We start from the raw sequence: 15955 nt of genomic DNA, 5'->3' as shown, positions 1-15955 counted from the left end.
TCTCTAAACTAAACCCTATCTATTCCTCAGATGATTTTGTACACCTCTATATGATCTGTCTCAGCCTCCTCCGCTCAAGGAATAAAGTCCTAGCCTGCTCAACCTCTCCATATAGCACAGGCCCTCGTGTCCCGACACCATCCTCGGAAATCTTCTCTGCACCCTTTGGATTACGGAGAATCCAGTCTGCTATGTTTGGATGGAATTACAGTCACATTGGCCCTGAGGAGTCATTGGGAGATACAATCCTAGCGTTGGGTTTGCTAAAGGAAGGCCGGTAAAGATGCAAACCTTGATCACAATGTGTTCCATACATGCCGTCAACACAGGTCTCACAGGCTGTGCCTGTAAAACCTTCCTTGCATGCGCAGATACCAGTGCCGTTGAATCCATCCTGGCAAATTCCATTCCCGAAGCAGGAGTTTCCACTCTTTCCTGGGCATGCTTGGCATTGTTTCCCATAGAAGCCTGAACAGCAACTTCGAGTCTAGAAACAGTCAGAAAACAGCGGTATTTCATGTTCATAAGTTGTAGGAGCAGCATTAGGCCATTTGGCCCATCAAGTGTACTCCACCATAGCTGATCTATCTTTCCCTCTCAACCCCATTATCCTGCCTTCTCCCCATAACCACTGACACCCATACTGATAAAGTATCTATCAATCTCCACCTTGGGTCTAAAGAAAAGTTTTGGCCCAAAACGTATTTCCTTCGCTCTATAGATGCTGCTGCACCCGCTGAGTTTCTCCAGCACTTTTGTCCACCTTAAAAATATCCACTGACCTGGCCTGCACAGCAGCCTGTGGCAATTAATTCCACAGATTCACCATCCTTTGACTAAAGAAATTCCTCCTCATCTCCTTTCTAAATTCTGAGGCTCCGAGTCTCTGGTCCAAGACTCTCCCACTAGTGGAAACATTCTCACCACATCCACTCTATCCAGGCCTTTCATAATTCGTTAATGACAACAAAAATGCCAGGATCGGGCAGCTCAGTGGTGGAACGGTAGAGATGCTGCCTTACAATGCCAGAGACCCGGGTCGATCTTGACCAGGGATGCTATCTGTGTGTGGAGTTTGCACCGAAGATAGATACAAATAGGAACTCAGCGAGTCAGGCAGCATCTCTGCAGGAAAGGAAAGGAATAGGTCGGAACCCTTCTTCAGACTTTAAGCTTGTACGTTCTTCCTGTGACCGCGTGGATTTTCTCCGGGTGCTCTGGTTTCCTACCCCACTCCAAACACATGTAAGGTTGTAGGTTAATTAGCTGCTGAAAATTGTTGCTAGTGTGTAGGAGAGAACTAGTGTACGGGTGATCGTTGGTTAGCATGGACTCAGTGGGCCAACGGACGTGTTTCCACGCTGTATTTCGAAAGTAAACAAAATTAAATCTGGCTGATATTGAGTGGAATCACTGGTATTTATACAGGGGTGAACACAGCCCAGTCCATTGCTGGTACTGACCTCCCCATCATCAAAGGGATCTACAGGAGTCGCTGGCTGTGCGGAGCGGAGACCCACACCACACTGACCATGCTCACATTTCACTCATGCCACCAGGAACAAGTTACAGGAGCCGGAAAATTGTAGCATCGGGGTTCAGGAGCAGCTTCTTTCCCACAATCATCAGGCTCCTAAACACTGCAAGCTCCAAATAACTCTCCAGACTATATAGTGTGGCCTCACTCTGACAGTGGGGAGGCCCAGGACAGTCAGTGTGAGGCCACCCATTCCCACACTGACCTTTCTGTCCTGGGCCTCCTCCACTGTCAGAGTGAGGCCACCCGCAAATTGGAGGAACAGCCTTCATATTTTGCTTGGGCAGCTTACAACCCAACGATATCAATATTGATTTCTCCAATTTCAAGAAATCCTTGCTCTCTCTCTCTCTCTCTCTCTCTCTCTCTCTCTCTCTCTCTCTCTCTCTCTCTCTCTCTCTCTCTCTCTCTCTCTCTCTCTCTCTCTCTCTCTCTCTCTCTCTCTCTCTCTCTCTCTCTCTCTCTAGTCATCCTGCTAGTTTCACTGTTTGTATCCCTTCATTATCCCCTCTTCCACAGCCAACAATGGACCATTGTGGGCTCTACCTTTCCTGGGTCATCGGTGCTGGCTCTGATTTGTTCTTAACCTTTTCATACCGCCAGCATTCCCTCACCATTGACTCTTATTCTGAAGAAGTTGCTGTCTTACAGCGCCAGAGACCCAGGTTCAATCCTGACTACGAGTGCTGTCTGTACGGAGTTTGCGAGTTCTCCCTGTGACTGTATGGGTTTTCTCCAGGTGCTCTGGTTTTCTCCCACAGTCCAAAGATGTACAGGTTTGAAGATTAATTGGCTTCGGTAAAATAGTAAATTGTCCCTAGTACGTAGGATAGTGCTAGTGTACGGGGTGATCGCTAGTTGGCGCGGACTCAGTGGGCCGAAGGGCCTATTTCTGCACTGTATCTTAAAGTCAAAAGGAAGTAGTTGGGGAAGGTACTTTCACAATGTTAAAAAAACATTTAGACAGGTACATGGATAGGATAGGGATTATGGGGATTTATAGGGATATGGGCCAAGTGCAGGCATGGGATTTGTGTAGAGGGGGCATGTGGGTCGGTGTGGGCAAATTTGGCTGAAGGACCTGTTTCCACGCTGTATGACTATGACTCCAAAGAGAACATACAACTTTGTGGATCAAAATTGTTGTTGTTAGCCTTGAATGTTGATGAAGGTGTACATTTACATGAAGGTGTACATTTACATGAAGGTGTACATGTACCATGAAGGTGTACATTTACATGAAGGTGTACATGTACCATGAAGGTGTACATTTACATGAAGGTGTACATGTACCATGAAGGTGTACATTTACATGAAGGTGTACAAGTACCATGACATGTATTCTGCTTTTGTCTTTTATTTGAACTTTACTTACAATCACAGTTTGCACGCAGCTTGATATGCAGCCGAGGTACGCTATCCTTTTTCCAATCACATATACTGTATTGATGCAGTTCTTTCTTTTCCCCACCTGCAAAATGCATAAAAACAAAAATAAAACTGGACTCTGCAGCAAAGTTGTGGAATATTTTCCAACTTACTGCAGCAAGGGAAATCAAATCTCACCGCTGGACTTGATCCAGATGGACACTCCACTTTCTGCTGGCAGCTCAAACAATTGCCCTTTAAAAGAAAGGAGAAAATTAGGTTTATATTTATTATTGTCTTGTGTAGTGAGGTACAGTGGTAATCTTTGTTTTGCATGCTATTCTATCAAAACAGGTAATACGATAGCTGGATACAATGCGCTGGAGTAACTCAGCGGGCCAGGCAGCATCTCTGGAGGAAAAGAGTAGGTGACGTTTCAGGTTGGGACCCCTCTATTCCTCTTCAGACTGGAGGAAGGTAGGAGGTGAGGAAGGAGGGAGGGGGAGTTGCGAAAAGACCAGGGTCCACAATGAATGAGCTCAGGCAGGCCTATTGTTGGCTGGGGAAGTTGTGATCCCAAGAACTGTGGAACTGGTTAAACGACAAGGGTGGAGGAAGGGGTTAAGGGGGAGGGGAGGGGAGTGTAAGTAGAAGTTACTAAACATTAGAGAAATTAAAGTTCATATCACTGGGTTGTAATACGCCTGAGCTGAATATGAAGTTCCTCCAATTTGTGTGTGGCTTCACTCTGGAAATGGAGGAGGCCCAGGACAGAAATGTCAGTCAGGGTATGGGTAAGGGGGGTTGAAATGATTAGCAACCGGGAGATCCAATAGGCCTTGGCCGACCGAGCGAGATAAGTTTAATACAGAGGTCAAAGGGGAAGAGGCAGAATGTAGTAACCTGACTTGCCGAGTTACTCCAGCACTTTGCATCTTTTTTTTGTAAACCAGCATCTGCGGTTCCTTGTTTCTACTCATACAAATCATTCACTGAAGTTGCCCCAACCTTCAGATTTGTAAGTGAGGAGAGGGGGCTGATGGCAGTCAGGGTGGTGAGGCAGGGTAATTAAATAACAAGGGTATGCATGTTATAACACGTCTGAGGTTCAAGGACACATTTCCCCCAATTCTGTGTTCCCTGCTCCCTCCTGCATTAACATGAGAGGCGGGGTAGTTTATAGACCTTACCCTGCATAAGATCGTTGGGGCCAGCACAGTGGCGCTGCAGAGAGTTGCTGCTTTACAGCGCCAGAGACCCAGGTTTGATCCTGACCTCGAGATCTGTCTGTCCAGTGTTTGTACATTCTCCCTGTGACCAAGTGGGTTTCCACCAAGTGCTCCAGTTTCCTCCCACACTTCAAAGGCGCACGGGTTTTGGCGGTTAATTGGCTTCGGTGATAATTGTAAATTGTCCCTAGAGTGTAGGATAGTACTAGTGTATGGGGAGATCGCTGGTCGGCATGCACTCGGAGGGCCGAAGGGCCTGTTTCTGTGATGTATCTCTGAAACCTTAAGTCTAAAGTCAATGTACTTTGGGGCCCAAGTTCAACGACTTTGAGAATTACAAGTAGTTCCTTCAGTTCATTTTAAACTCTTACCACTAACAAAGAAGATTCGTTGGTGTCACATCGATTCTTCTGGATTTCCAGAACCTTGGTTAGTCCATGGATCACTCCTTTGTCTGTTTCCACATCGGTTAGGTTAACTGGTGCATCATTCACATAAAGCTACAATGAGTGAGTCAGAGCGAGAGATTCAGCACAGAAACATGTCCTCTGTCAAGCAAGCAAGCACTGAGCATCCATTGTACACTAAACCTACATTTGGTCGGCACGGTGGCGCAGTGGTGGAGTTGCTGCCTTACAGCGCCAGAGACCCGGGGTCAGTCCCGACTATGGGTGCTGTCTGTACAGAGTTTGTATGTCCTCCCGTGACCTGCGTGGTTTTTCTCCGGGAGCCCTGGTTTCCTCCCACATTTCAGAGACGTGCTGGTTTGTAGGCTATTTGGCTTGATAAAATTGTAAATTGTCTCCAGTGTGTGTAGGATAGTGTTAGTGTGCCTAGATCGCTGGTCGGCGCGGACTCGGTGGGCCGAAGGCCCTGTTTCTTGTATCACTAGACTGGAATAAGGACAGGTCTTTTGGCCAACGATGCCTGTGCCGAACATGATGCCAAGACCCACTCTTATCATCCTATATGTAATCAATATCGCTCCATTCCCTGCATATCCACATACATATCCAAAATGACACTATCGTATCTGGCTCATCCACCACCTCCGGCAATGTGTTATAGGCACTCACCACCCTCAGTTTAAAAAACTTGTCCCGTATATCTCCTTTTAACCTTTTCCTTCTTACCTTAAAGGTCTGCCCTCTCATATGTAATTTTTATCGAGCCCTTTGGGCCCTGCTCAGTCAGAGTAGAGTGAGTGCTACATTGTCAAAGGGACAACATGGAAGATAGCTACGATAGACCAGCTGATGGACACTTCCTCATGTTTAAGATTGCAAATCACCCACCTCCTCTCCTCTCCTCTCCTCTCTTCTATTTGTCCAAAGCCTAATTTATGCTTTTATTATAAGTTCATAAGTCGTTGGAGCAGAATTAGGCCATTTGGTCCATTGAGTCCTACTCCAACATTCAATCATGGTTGATCCATCTTTCTCTCTCAATCTCAGACTCCTGCCTCCTCCCCGCAACCTTTAACATCTGTACTGATCTGTCATTCCCCGCTTTAAATCTATCCAATGTCGTGGGCTTCCACAGCCGTCTGTGGCAATGAATTCCACAGATTCACCGCCCCTGGCCAAAGAAATTCCTTCCTTTCCACAGATTCACCACCCTCTGGCCAAAGAAATTCCTTCCTTTCTAAAGGTCCTTTTATTTTGAGGCTACGGCCTCTGGTCCTAAATTCTCCCACTAATGGAAACATGGATTGAAACATTCTCCCCTCATCCACTCTATCCAGGTCTTTATCTATTTGGTAAGTTTCAGTGAGGTGGCCCCTCATCCTTCTAAACTCTAGTGAGTACAGGCTCATCATACGTAGACATCAACTCAATCATCCTGGAGTTCATTCTCGCATCACCTCTATTCTTGACCTCTCCCCTCTGTTAATGATCGCTGTAGAAGGATGGATTGTTGAACATACATGCATTTATTTACCTGGCCACGCCTTTGAAAGAAACCAACTTGAAACGAAAATCCAAGCATCGTCTCGCGATGCATCCCATTGTGCATATCACTTTCCATCAGCTTCTGACCCAGAATGACATGGTTTTTAAGTACATCTTCATCCTGTGGGAAAGAGCATGACACATATTCTTTATATCCCTTACAAAATCGTGGGGGGCAACACTGAGGTATGAACAGTGAGTTGGCGCTTTAGGCTTGTGTTTCAAACAAAAGTTCAATATATGCATGTGTGTGTGTGTGTGTGTGTGTCTAGAGATGATGCCTGCTGCACACATACACACACACACACATGTGTATATATATATATATGTCTATACACACACAAACACATAAAAACAATCAAACAATGATAGTGAAAAAAGACTGAGAGAATGAGAGGCGATCTCTGAGAAGCCTACACAATTCTACCAGGGTTGGACAGATTCCATGCAGCTGAGATGCTACTGATGGCTGGAGAAACTAGAACCAAGATTTCTTCCCAACGGTTAAAGGATAACTGAGAGAGGGAATGGTTTCTTCCCACAGAAAGTGGAGAACGTGGAATTCTCTACAATAGAAAGCAGTTTAATGCCAAATCATGAAATATATTGAAGAGACACTTAGATATTTTTCTTAGAGGTTGAGGGATAGAGTCATAGTCACATGCACAGTAACAGGCCCTCTGGCCAAACTCGCCCATCCATGCCTCTTCTAAGATAGTCTCACTTGCACACATTTGGCCCATATCCTTCTTAACCTCTCTTTAGCATGTACTTACTTGTTCAAGTGTTTGTTAAAAGTACCTGCCTCAACGACGTACTTTAGACTTTATATACAGTGTGGAAACAGGCCTTTCAGCCCACTGACTCCCTGCTGACCAACGATCACCCTATACACTTGCACTATCTTACACACTAGGCAGAATTTACACTTTTTTACAGAAGCCAATTAACCTACAAATCTAAACACCTTTGGAGTGCAGGAGGAAAGTGGAACACCCGGAGATAACCCACGCAGTCACAGGGAGAACGGCAACATGCTCCATCTACCCACCACCCTCTGTGTGAAAAAGTTGCTCGTCAGGTTTCGATTACATCTTGCTCCTCTCACTTTAAACCTGTGCCCTCTATTTCCTGATTCCACTACTTTGGGGAAAAGATTTTGTGCATTCACCATATCTATTCTTCACATAATTTTATACACCTCTGTAAGATCACCCCTCATCATCCTGTAGTTGAAGGAATAAAGTTTGAGCCTGCTCACCCGTTGCCTGTAGCTCAAGTCCTGGCAACGTCCTCGATCAAGGGCAGCAAGCTGGATCAGGGTATTGAATTCAGATGGTTACACAAAAAAGCTGGAGAAACTCAGCGGGTGCAGCAGCATCTTAGATGCTGCTGCACCCGCTGAGTTTCTCCAGCTTTTTTGTGTAACCTTCGATTCTCCAGCATCTGCAGTTCCCTCTTAAACACTATTGAATTCAGATGATTGACCATAACCATGTTGAATATTGGAGTGGGTTCAAAGAATTAAATGATCCACTTCTGCTCCGATATCATGTAATTATTTTACAAATGAGACAAACTTCTTGGGGGGTTTTTTTCACAATCTTTTCCTTTTCACTGTCTTGTAGAATTTATGTTCTTGTGTGTTTTCTGAGTCTATGTGTCTGTGATGCTACTGTAAGCAAGATGTTTCGTTTGGATTAGTTTAGTTTAGAGATACAGCACGGAAACAGACCCTTTGGGCCACTGAGTCCACACCAACAATCGACCAACCGCACACTAGTTCCCTGACATCCCACTTTCGCACCCTATATTTGAGGGGCAATATACGGAAACCAATTAACTTACAAATCCGTACGCCTTTGGAATGTGGGAGGAAACCGGAGCACCCGGAGAAAACCCGGCGGTCACAGGGAGAATGTGCAAACCTCTTACGGACAGCACCCATGATTAGGATCAACCCCGGGTCCCTGGCACAGCAAGGCAGCAACTCTACCGCTGCCCCCACCATGCCGTCCTAATGTCTGAATCTGTGTGCCTGTGATGCTTGTGTGAGCAACATTTTCATTGTACCTGCACTTCACCACACTTGTGCAAATGATAACAAACTCGACTTGATTTGACATGGTGAGATTTGAACTCGCCAACGTACCAGAGCGTTAAAGGCTTTCTCCCGGAGGTACTTCTCGATGGCCTCATTGTTTGGGGCGTAGACAGTATAGGTGTTTGCACTCTCAATTTGTGCAGCCAGGCCCTGTTGCTGAAACACACAATGGGCATGCTTAAACAATTGAATATTTTGAACTTGTTGACTTCCATACTTCATGGTACAGCATTTCACAACCAATTGCACTCTATACCAGCAGAACTTACCACGATAAACTCTCTGAAGCGAGAATACCCAGGCATCAGGTTTAGTTTTGCCAGCAGACCATATGATGCATCGCTGATCGTCTGGTCAGGTATTAGAACCTACAACACAAGAGCTGGTGTTACAAATGATCATCCCGCACTGGTCTAAAGCTATCCAAAACTCTGCTTGTTGTAATATCTTCAATTTATTGGCTTTTCATTTTATGGCTATGAGAACATCACAGAATGAGACAAAGGTGCCCAGGCATTGAGAGATGGAGAAATGCTTAATGTAGTTTAGTTCAGTTTAGAGATACAGATTGGAAACAGGCCCTTCGGCCCATCGAGTCTGCACTAACCAGCGATCCCCATACACTAGCACTATCCTACGTGCTAGGGACAATTTACAATTTTTTAACCTATGTTACCAATACTTTACTGTCACCTATTTTCTCCAGAGATGCTGCCTGACTGGCTGAGTTACTCCAGCATTTTGTGTCTATCTTACAAATAGCTGAGGTGTAACAAACCGTCCACAACATCGCCTTGTGAATATGTAGAACATCGAACACAGAACAGTACAGCACATGAACAGGCCCTTCAGCCCACAATGTCCGTGCCGAGCATGATGCTGTTAAACTAATCACCTCTACCTGTGTGTGATGCATATCCCTCCTTTCCCTGCATATCCACAAGCCTCATTAACACCACTGTATGTTCTGCCGTTGTTAAAACCAACTACAGATTGTATTATGAAACGATGTGTACAGCTTGCAACTGTTTTAATCAAGAAATCACAGTTAATTCTTAGAACTTGCAAATTCCACGTTTTTCTGCTTTAAATGATTTCATTCACAAAGCATATATATTGGTATGAACAAAATCTCAGAGAGGAAATATGATAGGCTGATAATATTGATCATACCTTATCAATAATGTGCATTATCCCATTCGTTAAAGCTATGTTGGGATTGAGTAGATTTGCTCCTCCTATTATGGCGTTCTGGAAAAACAAGACAATTAATGGTATAACTAGAACATAATCTGTCTTCGTGATTTCATAGTGCAGGTAAGTCAAGTGGTTTAAGTTAGGTTTAGGTTTATTATTGTCACGTGTACTGAGGTAGTTCCCTGAAATGGAATGTAGGAAGTGGTTGCCACGGTCTCCTGTTTAAGGCCAACCTCCCGTCCAATGACTTCATCCACACTTCACGCTGCTTCGGCAAGGCCACCAGCATAATCAAGGACCAGTCTCACCCCGGTCACTCCCTCTTCTCCCCTCTCCCATCAGGTAAGAGGTACAGAAGTGTGAAAACGCACACCTCCAGATTCAGGGACAGTTTCTTCCCAGCTGTTATCAGACAACTGAACCATCCTATCACTAACCAGAGACTGGTCCTGGCCTTCCAGTTACCTAATTGGAGACCCTCGGACTACCTCTATATGGACTTTACTGGGATTTATCTTGCACTATATGTTATTTTCTTTATCCAGTATCTGTACACTGTGGACAGCTCGATTGTAAACATCTATGGTCTTTCTGCTGACTGTATAGCATGCAACAAAAAACGTTTTATTGTACCTCGGTACACGTAACAATAAACTAAACTAAGCTAAACTAAGCTAAAGAGTGGCATACGAAGGAATGTTCGGAATGAAGTGGAACTTGGGGTTGAAGTCCATAGTTCCATGAGAGTGGCAGCATGGCCAGATAGGGTAGTGAAGAAGGCATTTGACATGGGCAGTGCCAACTAAGGTAACAGTCCCGACAGAGTTAGTGTTTAAGTTTAGGTTTATTATTGTCACGTGTATCGAGGTACAGTGGAAAGCTTTTCTTTGCATGCTATCCAATAAAATCCAGATAATACATGAATACAATCGTCAAACTCAAGTATAATAGAGAGAGCAAAGGGGAAGATACAGAGTGCAGAATACAGTTCTCAGCATTGTAGTGCATCAGTTCCATAGACAAAGTCCAATGTCACATTGCGGTAAAGGTGAATCGGACGGTACCCTAGCTTATGGAAGGACTGTTCAGAAGCCTGATAACAGAGGGGAAGAAGTTGAGGTTTTTGAATGAGAAAGATGTTTTATATTAAAAAATTGAAGATAGTATGAATAAACACACCCAGTGAGAAATGATATTTCAGTGGAACAAAGGATACAGGAAGCACCTTCCCCCATATTACGGCCATTCAGGTAATGGAAATTTACCATTACCAATTTGATAATAAAATTGAGATACAGGGTGGCACATTGGTACAGCAGTAGAGTTGCTGCCTCACAATGCCAGAGACCCGGGTTCAATACTGCCCATGGGTGCTGTCTATGTGGAGTTTGTACATTCTCCCTGCATGGGTTTCCCCCCCACACTTCAAAGGCATACGAGTTTGTAGGTTAATTGGCTTCTGTAAACTGTCCTTAATATGTAGGGATTGCTGTTCAGCATGGACTCAGTGGGCCGAAGGGCCTGTTTCCCTCACCGTAGCCCTAAAACTCTAAAAGCTCTAAAAAATAAGGAATAAAATTTGCTCTCACTGAGTTTACGTGAAAAAGTAAATCCATGAACATAATATTTTTTCCAGCTTGCATTTCTTGACGCATATTCAAATGACGTGGCTTCATGTTACAGCAAATTACGATATGGACTAGTTTCCAGGAATGCAGATCAACCCCCCCACCCCCACTCCCCTCTCCGTAACACCAAAGTCATCTGTAAACGACGCCATAGTTTCTCCACACTGACCTCACTGTTCTTGGCAAGGGATAAGAAGACGCTGGGCATGATCGTTGGCAGTGAATCGGATGTAAGGTTCAGAAGATCGGCAAGGCTGTAGACTCCCTTCACCACGTGATACCTACGGTGAAAGACGGTGTTCAGAGGTGAAATGCGAGTGAGCGCCATGCAACTCCACACAGGTCAATTAAACTTACACGCACTCCATCGCAGCACAACTTGAAAAGGAACAAAAACAGGAAAGAAATATAATGACAAGGAACTGCAGATGCTGGTTTATACCAAGAGCTGGACACAAAATGCTGGCGTAACTCAGCTGGCCAGGCAATTAGTTAGTTCATTTAGTTTATTATAATTTGTGGTCATGATTGGTATGGTGATTTTTTGTTTTGTTGCGGGCTATCGAGTCAGTGGAAAAACTCGACATGATCACAATCTAGCTGTCCAACGTGTACAGGTGTACAGGATATTAGGGAATGACGTTTAGTGCAAGATAAAGTCAGATTAAAGATGGTCGTAGGGTCTTTAATCTCCACCCAACTATAGTTACCCAACCAGATGCAACTAAATTTAAAGTAGCTCTTTCTTCCCAATAACCATTTCTGGATTAAGCCCTCCCTTCACCATCTCCAGTTTAAATTCCATTTGGAATATTTTGAAGGACCAAGAAACCAAGAACCAAGGGTCTCCAATGAGGTAGATGGGAAGGGAGGACCTACAGGATATCTGGAGAAAATGGATAGCTGACATTTCGGGTCGGGATCCTTCTTCAGACTAATTGCTGGGGAGAGCAGGGAGAAAAAACAAAAAAACATTTTGTTTTTCCTGCTCCCCTCAGCAATCAGCCTGAAGAAGGATCCCGGCCCAAAACATCACCTATCAATTTTCTCCAGAGATGCTGCCTAACCCGCTGAGTTACTCCAGCATTTTGAGTCTATCTTTGGTATAAACCATCACCTGTGATTCCTTTTTATTACTTTTTCACTCAAAGGTCGGTCCATATCTGGAAAGAGCTGCCAAATGAAGATATAGAAGTGCTTTCAGTGGTGACTTTCAGAAGACCATTGGATAGATGCCTGGACAGGGAAGGTTTCGAGGGATGTGGGCCAGATGCAGGCAAATGAGACAAACCAAAATGACAAACTTGTTCATTTTATATATTTATAAGACATATAAATAATTTATAAGACATACGACATATCGAGTCTACTCCGCCATTCAGTCATGGCTGATCTATCTTTCCCTCTTAATCTCATTCTTCTGCCTTCTCCCCGTAATATTTGACTCCTTTCCTAATCAAGAGTCTCAATCTCTGCCTTAAAATGACTTGCCCCCCACAGCCAACTGTGACAATTAATTCAACAGATTCACCACTCTCTCTCAAAAGAAATTCTTCCTCATCTCCTTTCTAAAAGTATGTCCTTTTATTCTGAGGCTATCCCCTCTTGTCCTAGACTCTCCCACAAGTGGCAACATCCTCTCCATATTCAGGCCTTTCACTATTCGATACATTTCAACGAGGTTCCCCGCTCGTCTCCCTGTGGCAATACATTCCACAGTTTCTCCACCCACACATTACAAGGATTCAGCAAGGACATGCTGGGCCGAAGGGCCTGTTTCCATGACTTTATGGAGCAGGCCACCATAACAGCTTCTTCCCATGCCTTATGACTAAAAGACCTACTCTCACATTTCAAGCTAAAATGAAAGCAAACTCACTTCACCAGGTGTGGAAGCCTTTCTGCTTGGAGCCAGAAAATGCAGTTCTCATTGCTCATGTCAGTGACAGCCTTCTGCGAGGGCACAAGTAAGGTGAAATTTGCTGAGTCTGAAAGAAGGCGTCTTTGAGAAGCATTCTGAGCAAAAGGAAAAAATGACAAAGTTAATAGAGGAAGCGACAGATGTGGATACAGTTATGAATTTCAAAAGACAGCGGTGGAGTTGCTGCCTTACGGTGCCAGGGACCAGGGTTCGATCCAGACTACCGGTGCTGTCTGCATGGAGTTTGCACCTTCTCCCTGTGACCATGTGGGTTTTCTCTATGTGCTCCGGTTTCCTTCAACAAGTACAGGTAAGACGTACAGGTAAGACTGTAAATTGTCCCCAGTGTATACGAGAGCGCTAGTGTACGGGAGCAATGGGCAGTGTGGACTCAATGAGCCGAAGGGCCTGTTTCCTCACTGTATCTCTAAAGTATAAAGTATAAAGTCTAAAGGTGCATGGAAAAGTTTAAAATACCCTTCCTTTTCCTTCTCCTGATCTGTGAGCATGCCCTCACTTGGTTTTTTTACGCAAAGGGTGGTGGGTGTATGGAACGAGCTGCAGGAGGAGGTAGTTGAAGCAGGTACTATCGCAATGTTTAAGAATCACTTAAACAGGTAAATGGATAGAACGGGTTTAGAGGGATATGGGCCAAACGCAGTGAGGTGAGACTAGTGGAGATGGGGCATGTTGGTCGATTTGGGTAAGTTGGGCCGAAGAGCCTGTTTCCAAGCTGTATGACTCTATGACTCTAGCAGGTCTGCAAATTCAATCTCACCACAGCCCTATATAACACAGTCAGATCCCTCCTAAGGCCACATCAGCCACAGTGCATGGATAAATTATACTTTAAAATATTTAAACATGTGAATCGTGGGTTAGAGGTGTAACAGAGCAGCACTGAAAGACACATCTTTAGACTGATGGAGGAGGCCAGGCTATTGGGTATTTTTAAAGCATCTTGATATTTTTAAAGCATCTTGATCGAATAGTGGAGCAGACTTGATGGGAGGAAACCGGAGCACCCAGAGCAAACCCACACGGGCCCAGGGAGAACGTGTAAACTCCTTCAAGACAGCACCCATAGTCAGGATTGAACCTGGGTCTCTGGCGCTGTGAGGCAGAAACTCCACCAGATGCGCCACTGTGCAGCCGTTTTGTTTAGCAGCAGCTTTTGTTTAAATTGCTGGACTTACATTGACCCACTTGAGAAATTCTGCAGCTTCTGGGATGTAGTTTAGAGCCTGAAAGATGAAGAGAAGATCGTCTTACACTTGTTATAATCACTCCTATTACTTAACGTCAAAGACACACAATTTGAAGCTTCTGTGTGTTGTGTTCACCCCAATGCATAGTACACTCCTGCAGCTGAACTTTGTCCTTATCCATGCTGACGGAGTAGGCTTCCTGGGCTAGTCCCATTTGTCTCCATTCGACCCAGAGCCCTCTCAACCTTCCCTATCCAAAGGGGCAACTTTTTCACTCAGAACCCAGAGGGTTTATGGAATGAGCTGCCAGAAGAGGTAGTTGGGGCAGGTACAGTTACAGCATTTGGGTGTGTTGGTTCTTTATTGTCATGTGTACCTAGATGCAGTGAAATTCCCTCTTTGCATGTAGTTCAGTAAAAAAAATCTTACTATACAGAAGCCCAATCATACTTGTGCACAAGAGTGCAGTAGTAGATTACACTGAGACAGCACACAGGAATCACCACGTTTCCAGCGCCGTTTTGTGTGATTCATGTCCAATGTTATTAACAATATAGAGGCTTAACTTTGCCGTAAAGGCCCGTTGTCCTGGCGACGACCCTGGGTCGGAGTTACATAGAAACATAGAAAATAGGTGCAGAAGGAGGCCATTCGGCCCTTCGAGCCAGCACCACCAATACCATACAATACCGTTTATTTGTCATTTGAACCTCACGAGGTTCAAACGAAATTTGGTTTCTGCAGCCATACAAGAAAAGAACCAAGACACACACCAACACAATTTACACAAACATCCATCACAGTGAATCTCCTCCTCACTGTGATGGAAGGCAAAGTCTTGTCTCTCCCCTGCTCTCCATTCTTCTCCCGAAGTCAAATTCAAAGCCCCCGGCGGGCGCTAGCAAGTCCGCGGCCATTTAAAGCCGCGCCGGGCGATGTAAGGCCCCGCTCCAGGCCACTCTCAACCCCGCAATTCGAGCGGGAGAAGTCGCCGTTGCCGGTGCCCCGCAAAGCAGTCTCCCAGCAGGGACCCGCGAGCTCCGGGTGTCACCATCCACCGGAGTCGGGTCGTAGCCGTGCGCCACCGCAGCTCTCCACGCTCCGAACCGGCCAGCTCCACGATGGTAAGTCCGCAGCTCCGCTGGCTCCGTGACTTGAGCCTCCAGGTCGTTCCGGTTGAGGCCGCTCCACGGTGCTAGGCCCCAACGACAATGGCGACCCGACAGAGAAAAGGTCGGGTCTCCGTGCAGGGAAGAGATTTAAAAGTTTCCCCCCCCCCCCCACCCCCCACACATACACATTTAAAAAGCCCACTACAAACTATACCCTCAACGGGACAAAAAAATTAAAAAAAACACAGACAGACTGCAGAGGCCGCTGCGACATCGGTCGCTCCGCCCATAAATCGGTCCCGCCGCCCATTCATATCACTTGACTCCACTAGCCCCTAGAGCTCTATCTAACTCGCTCTTAAATCCATCCAGTGACTTGGCCTCCACTGCCCTCTGTGGCAGGGAATTCCATAAATTCACAACTCACTGGGTGAAAACGTTTTTTCTCACCTCAGTCTTAAATGACCCCTTTATTCTAAGGATAAAGTTCTCCCCATAACTAGAGTCATCCAATCCAGGCCCAGTAACATCATGCGGTGACCAGAACTGCTCACAATACTCCAGGTGCAGTCTAACCAGTGTTTTGTAAAGTCACAACATAAAGTCCCAACTCGGACATGCTGAGCACTACATAGACTTTGGGGTGGGGGTTGCACAATGTAGATAAGGTGAATCTAATAAGATTGGGAAGAGAGGGGA

At 45.3% G+C, this 15955-nt stretch overlaps 1 protein-coding gene across 2 annotated transcripts in view; it reads right to left on the bottom strand.

Moving 5' to 3' along the window:
* stab2 (stabilin 2) overlaps nucleotides 1-15955 on the bottom strand; it is a 109387-nt gene that overhangs the window by 41154 nt on the left and 52278 nt on the right. For both annotated transcript variants that reach the window (XM_055650629.1, XM_055650628.1), the window contains exons 28-38: nucleotides 14133-14180; nucleotides 12895-13031; nucleotides 11185-11296; nucleotides 9364-9441; nucleotides 8460-8558; nucleotides 8239-8346; nucleotides 6076-6207; nucleotides 4506-4634; nucleotides 3104-3160; nucleotides 2913-3008; nucleotides 292-487 (exon numbers count right to left, since the gene is read on the bottom strand). In XM_055650629.1, the coding sequence (XP_055506604.1) occupies nucleotides 292-487; nucleotides 2913-3008; nucleotides 3104-3160; nucleotides 4506-4634; nucleotides 6076-6207; nucleotides 8239-8346; nucleotides 8460-8558; nucleotides 9364-9441; nucleotides 11185-11296; nucleotides 12895-13031; nucleotides 14133-14180 (1192 nt within the window). The remainder of the gene's footprint in view (nucleotides 1-291; nucleotides 488-2912; nucleotides 3009-3103; nucleotides 3161-4505; nucleotides 4635-6075; nucleotides 6208-8238; nucleotides 8347-8459; nucleotides 8559-9363; nucleotides 9442-11184; nucleotides 11297-12894; nucleotides 13032-14132; nucleotides 14181-15955) is intronic.

Source organism: Leucoraja erinacea, chromosome 19 (genome assembly GCF_028641065.1).
Source record: "Leucoraja erinacea ecotype New England chromosome 19, Leri_hhj_1, whole genome shotgun sequence".
Lineage (NCBI taxonomy): Eukaryota > Metazoa > Chordata > Chondrichthyes > Rajiformes > Rajidae > Leucoraja > Leucoraja erinaceus.
The sequence above is the reverse complement of the archived record's forward strand: the minus strand, read 5'-3'. Positions and strand labels throughout refer to the sequence as shown.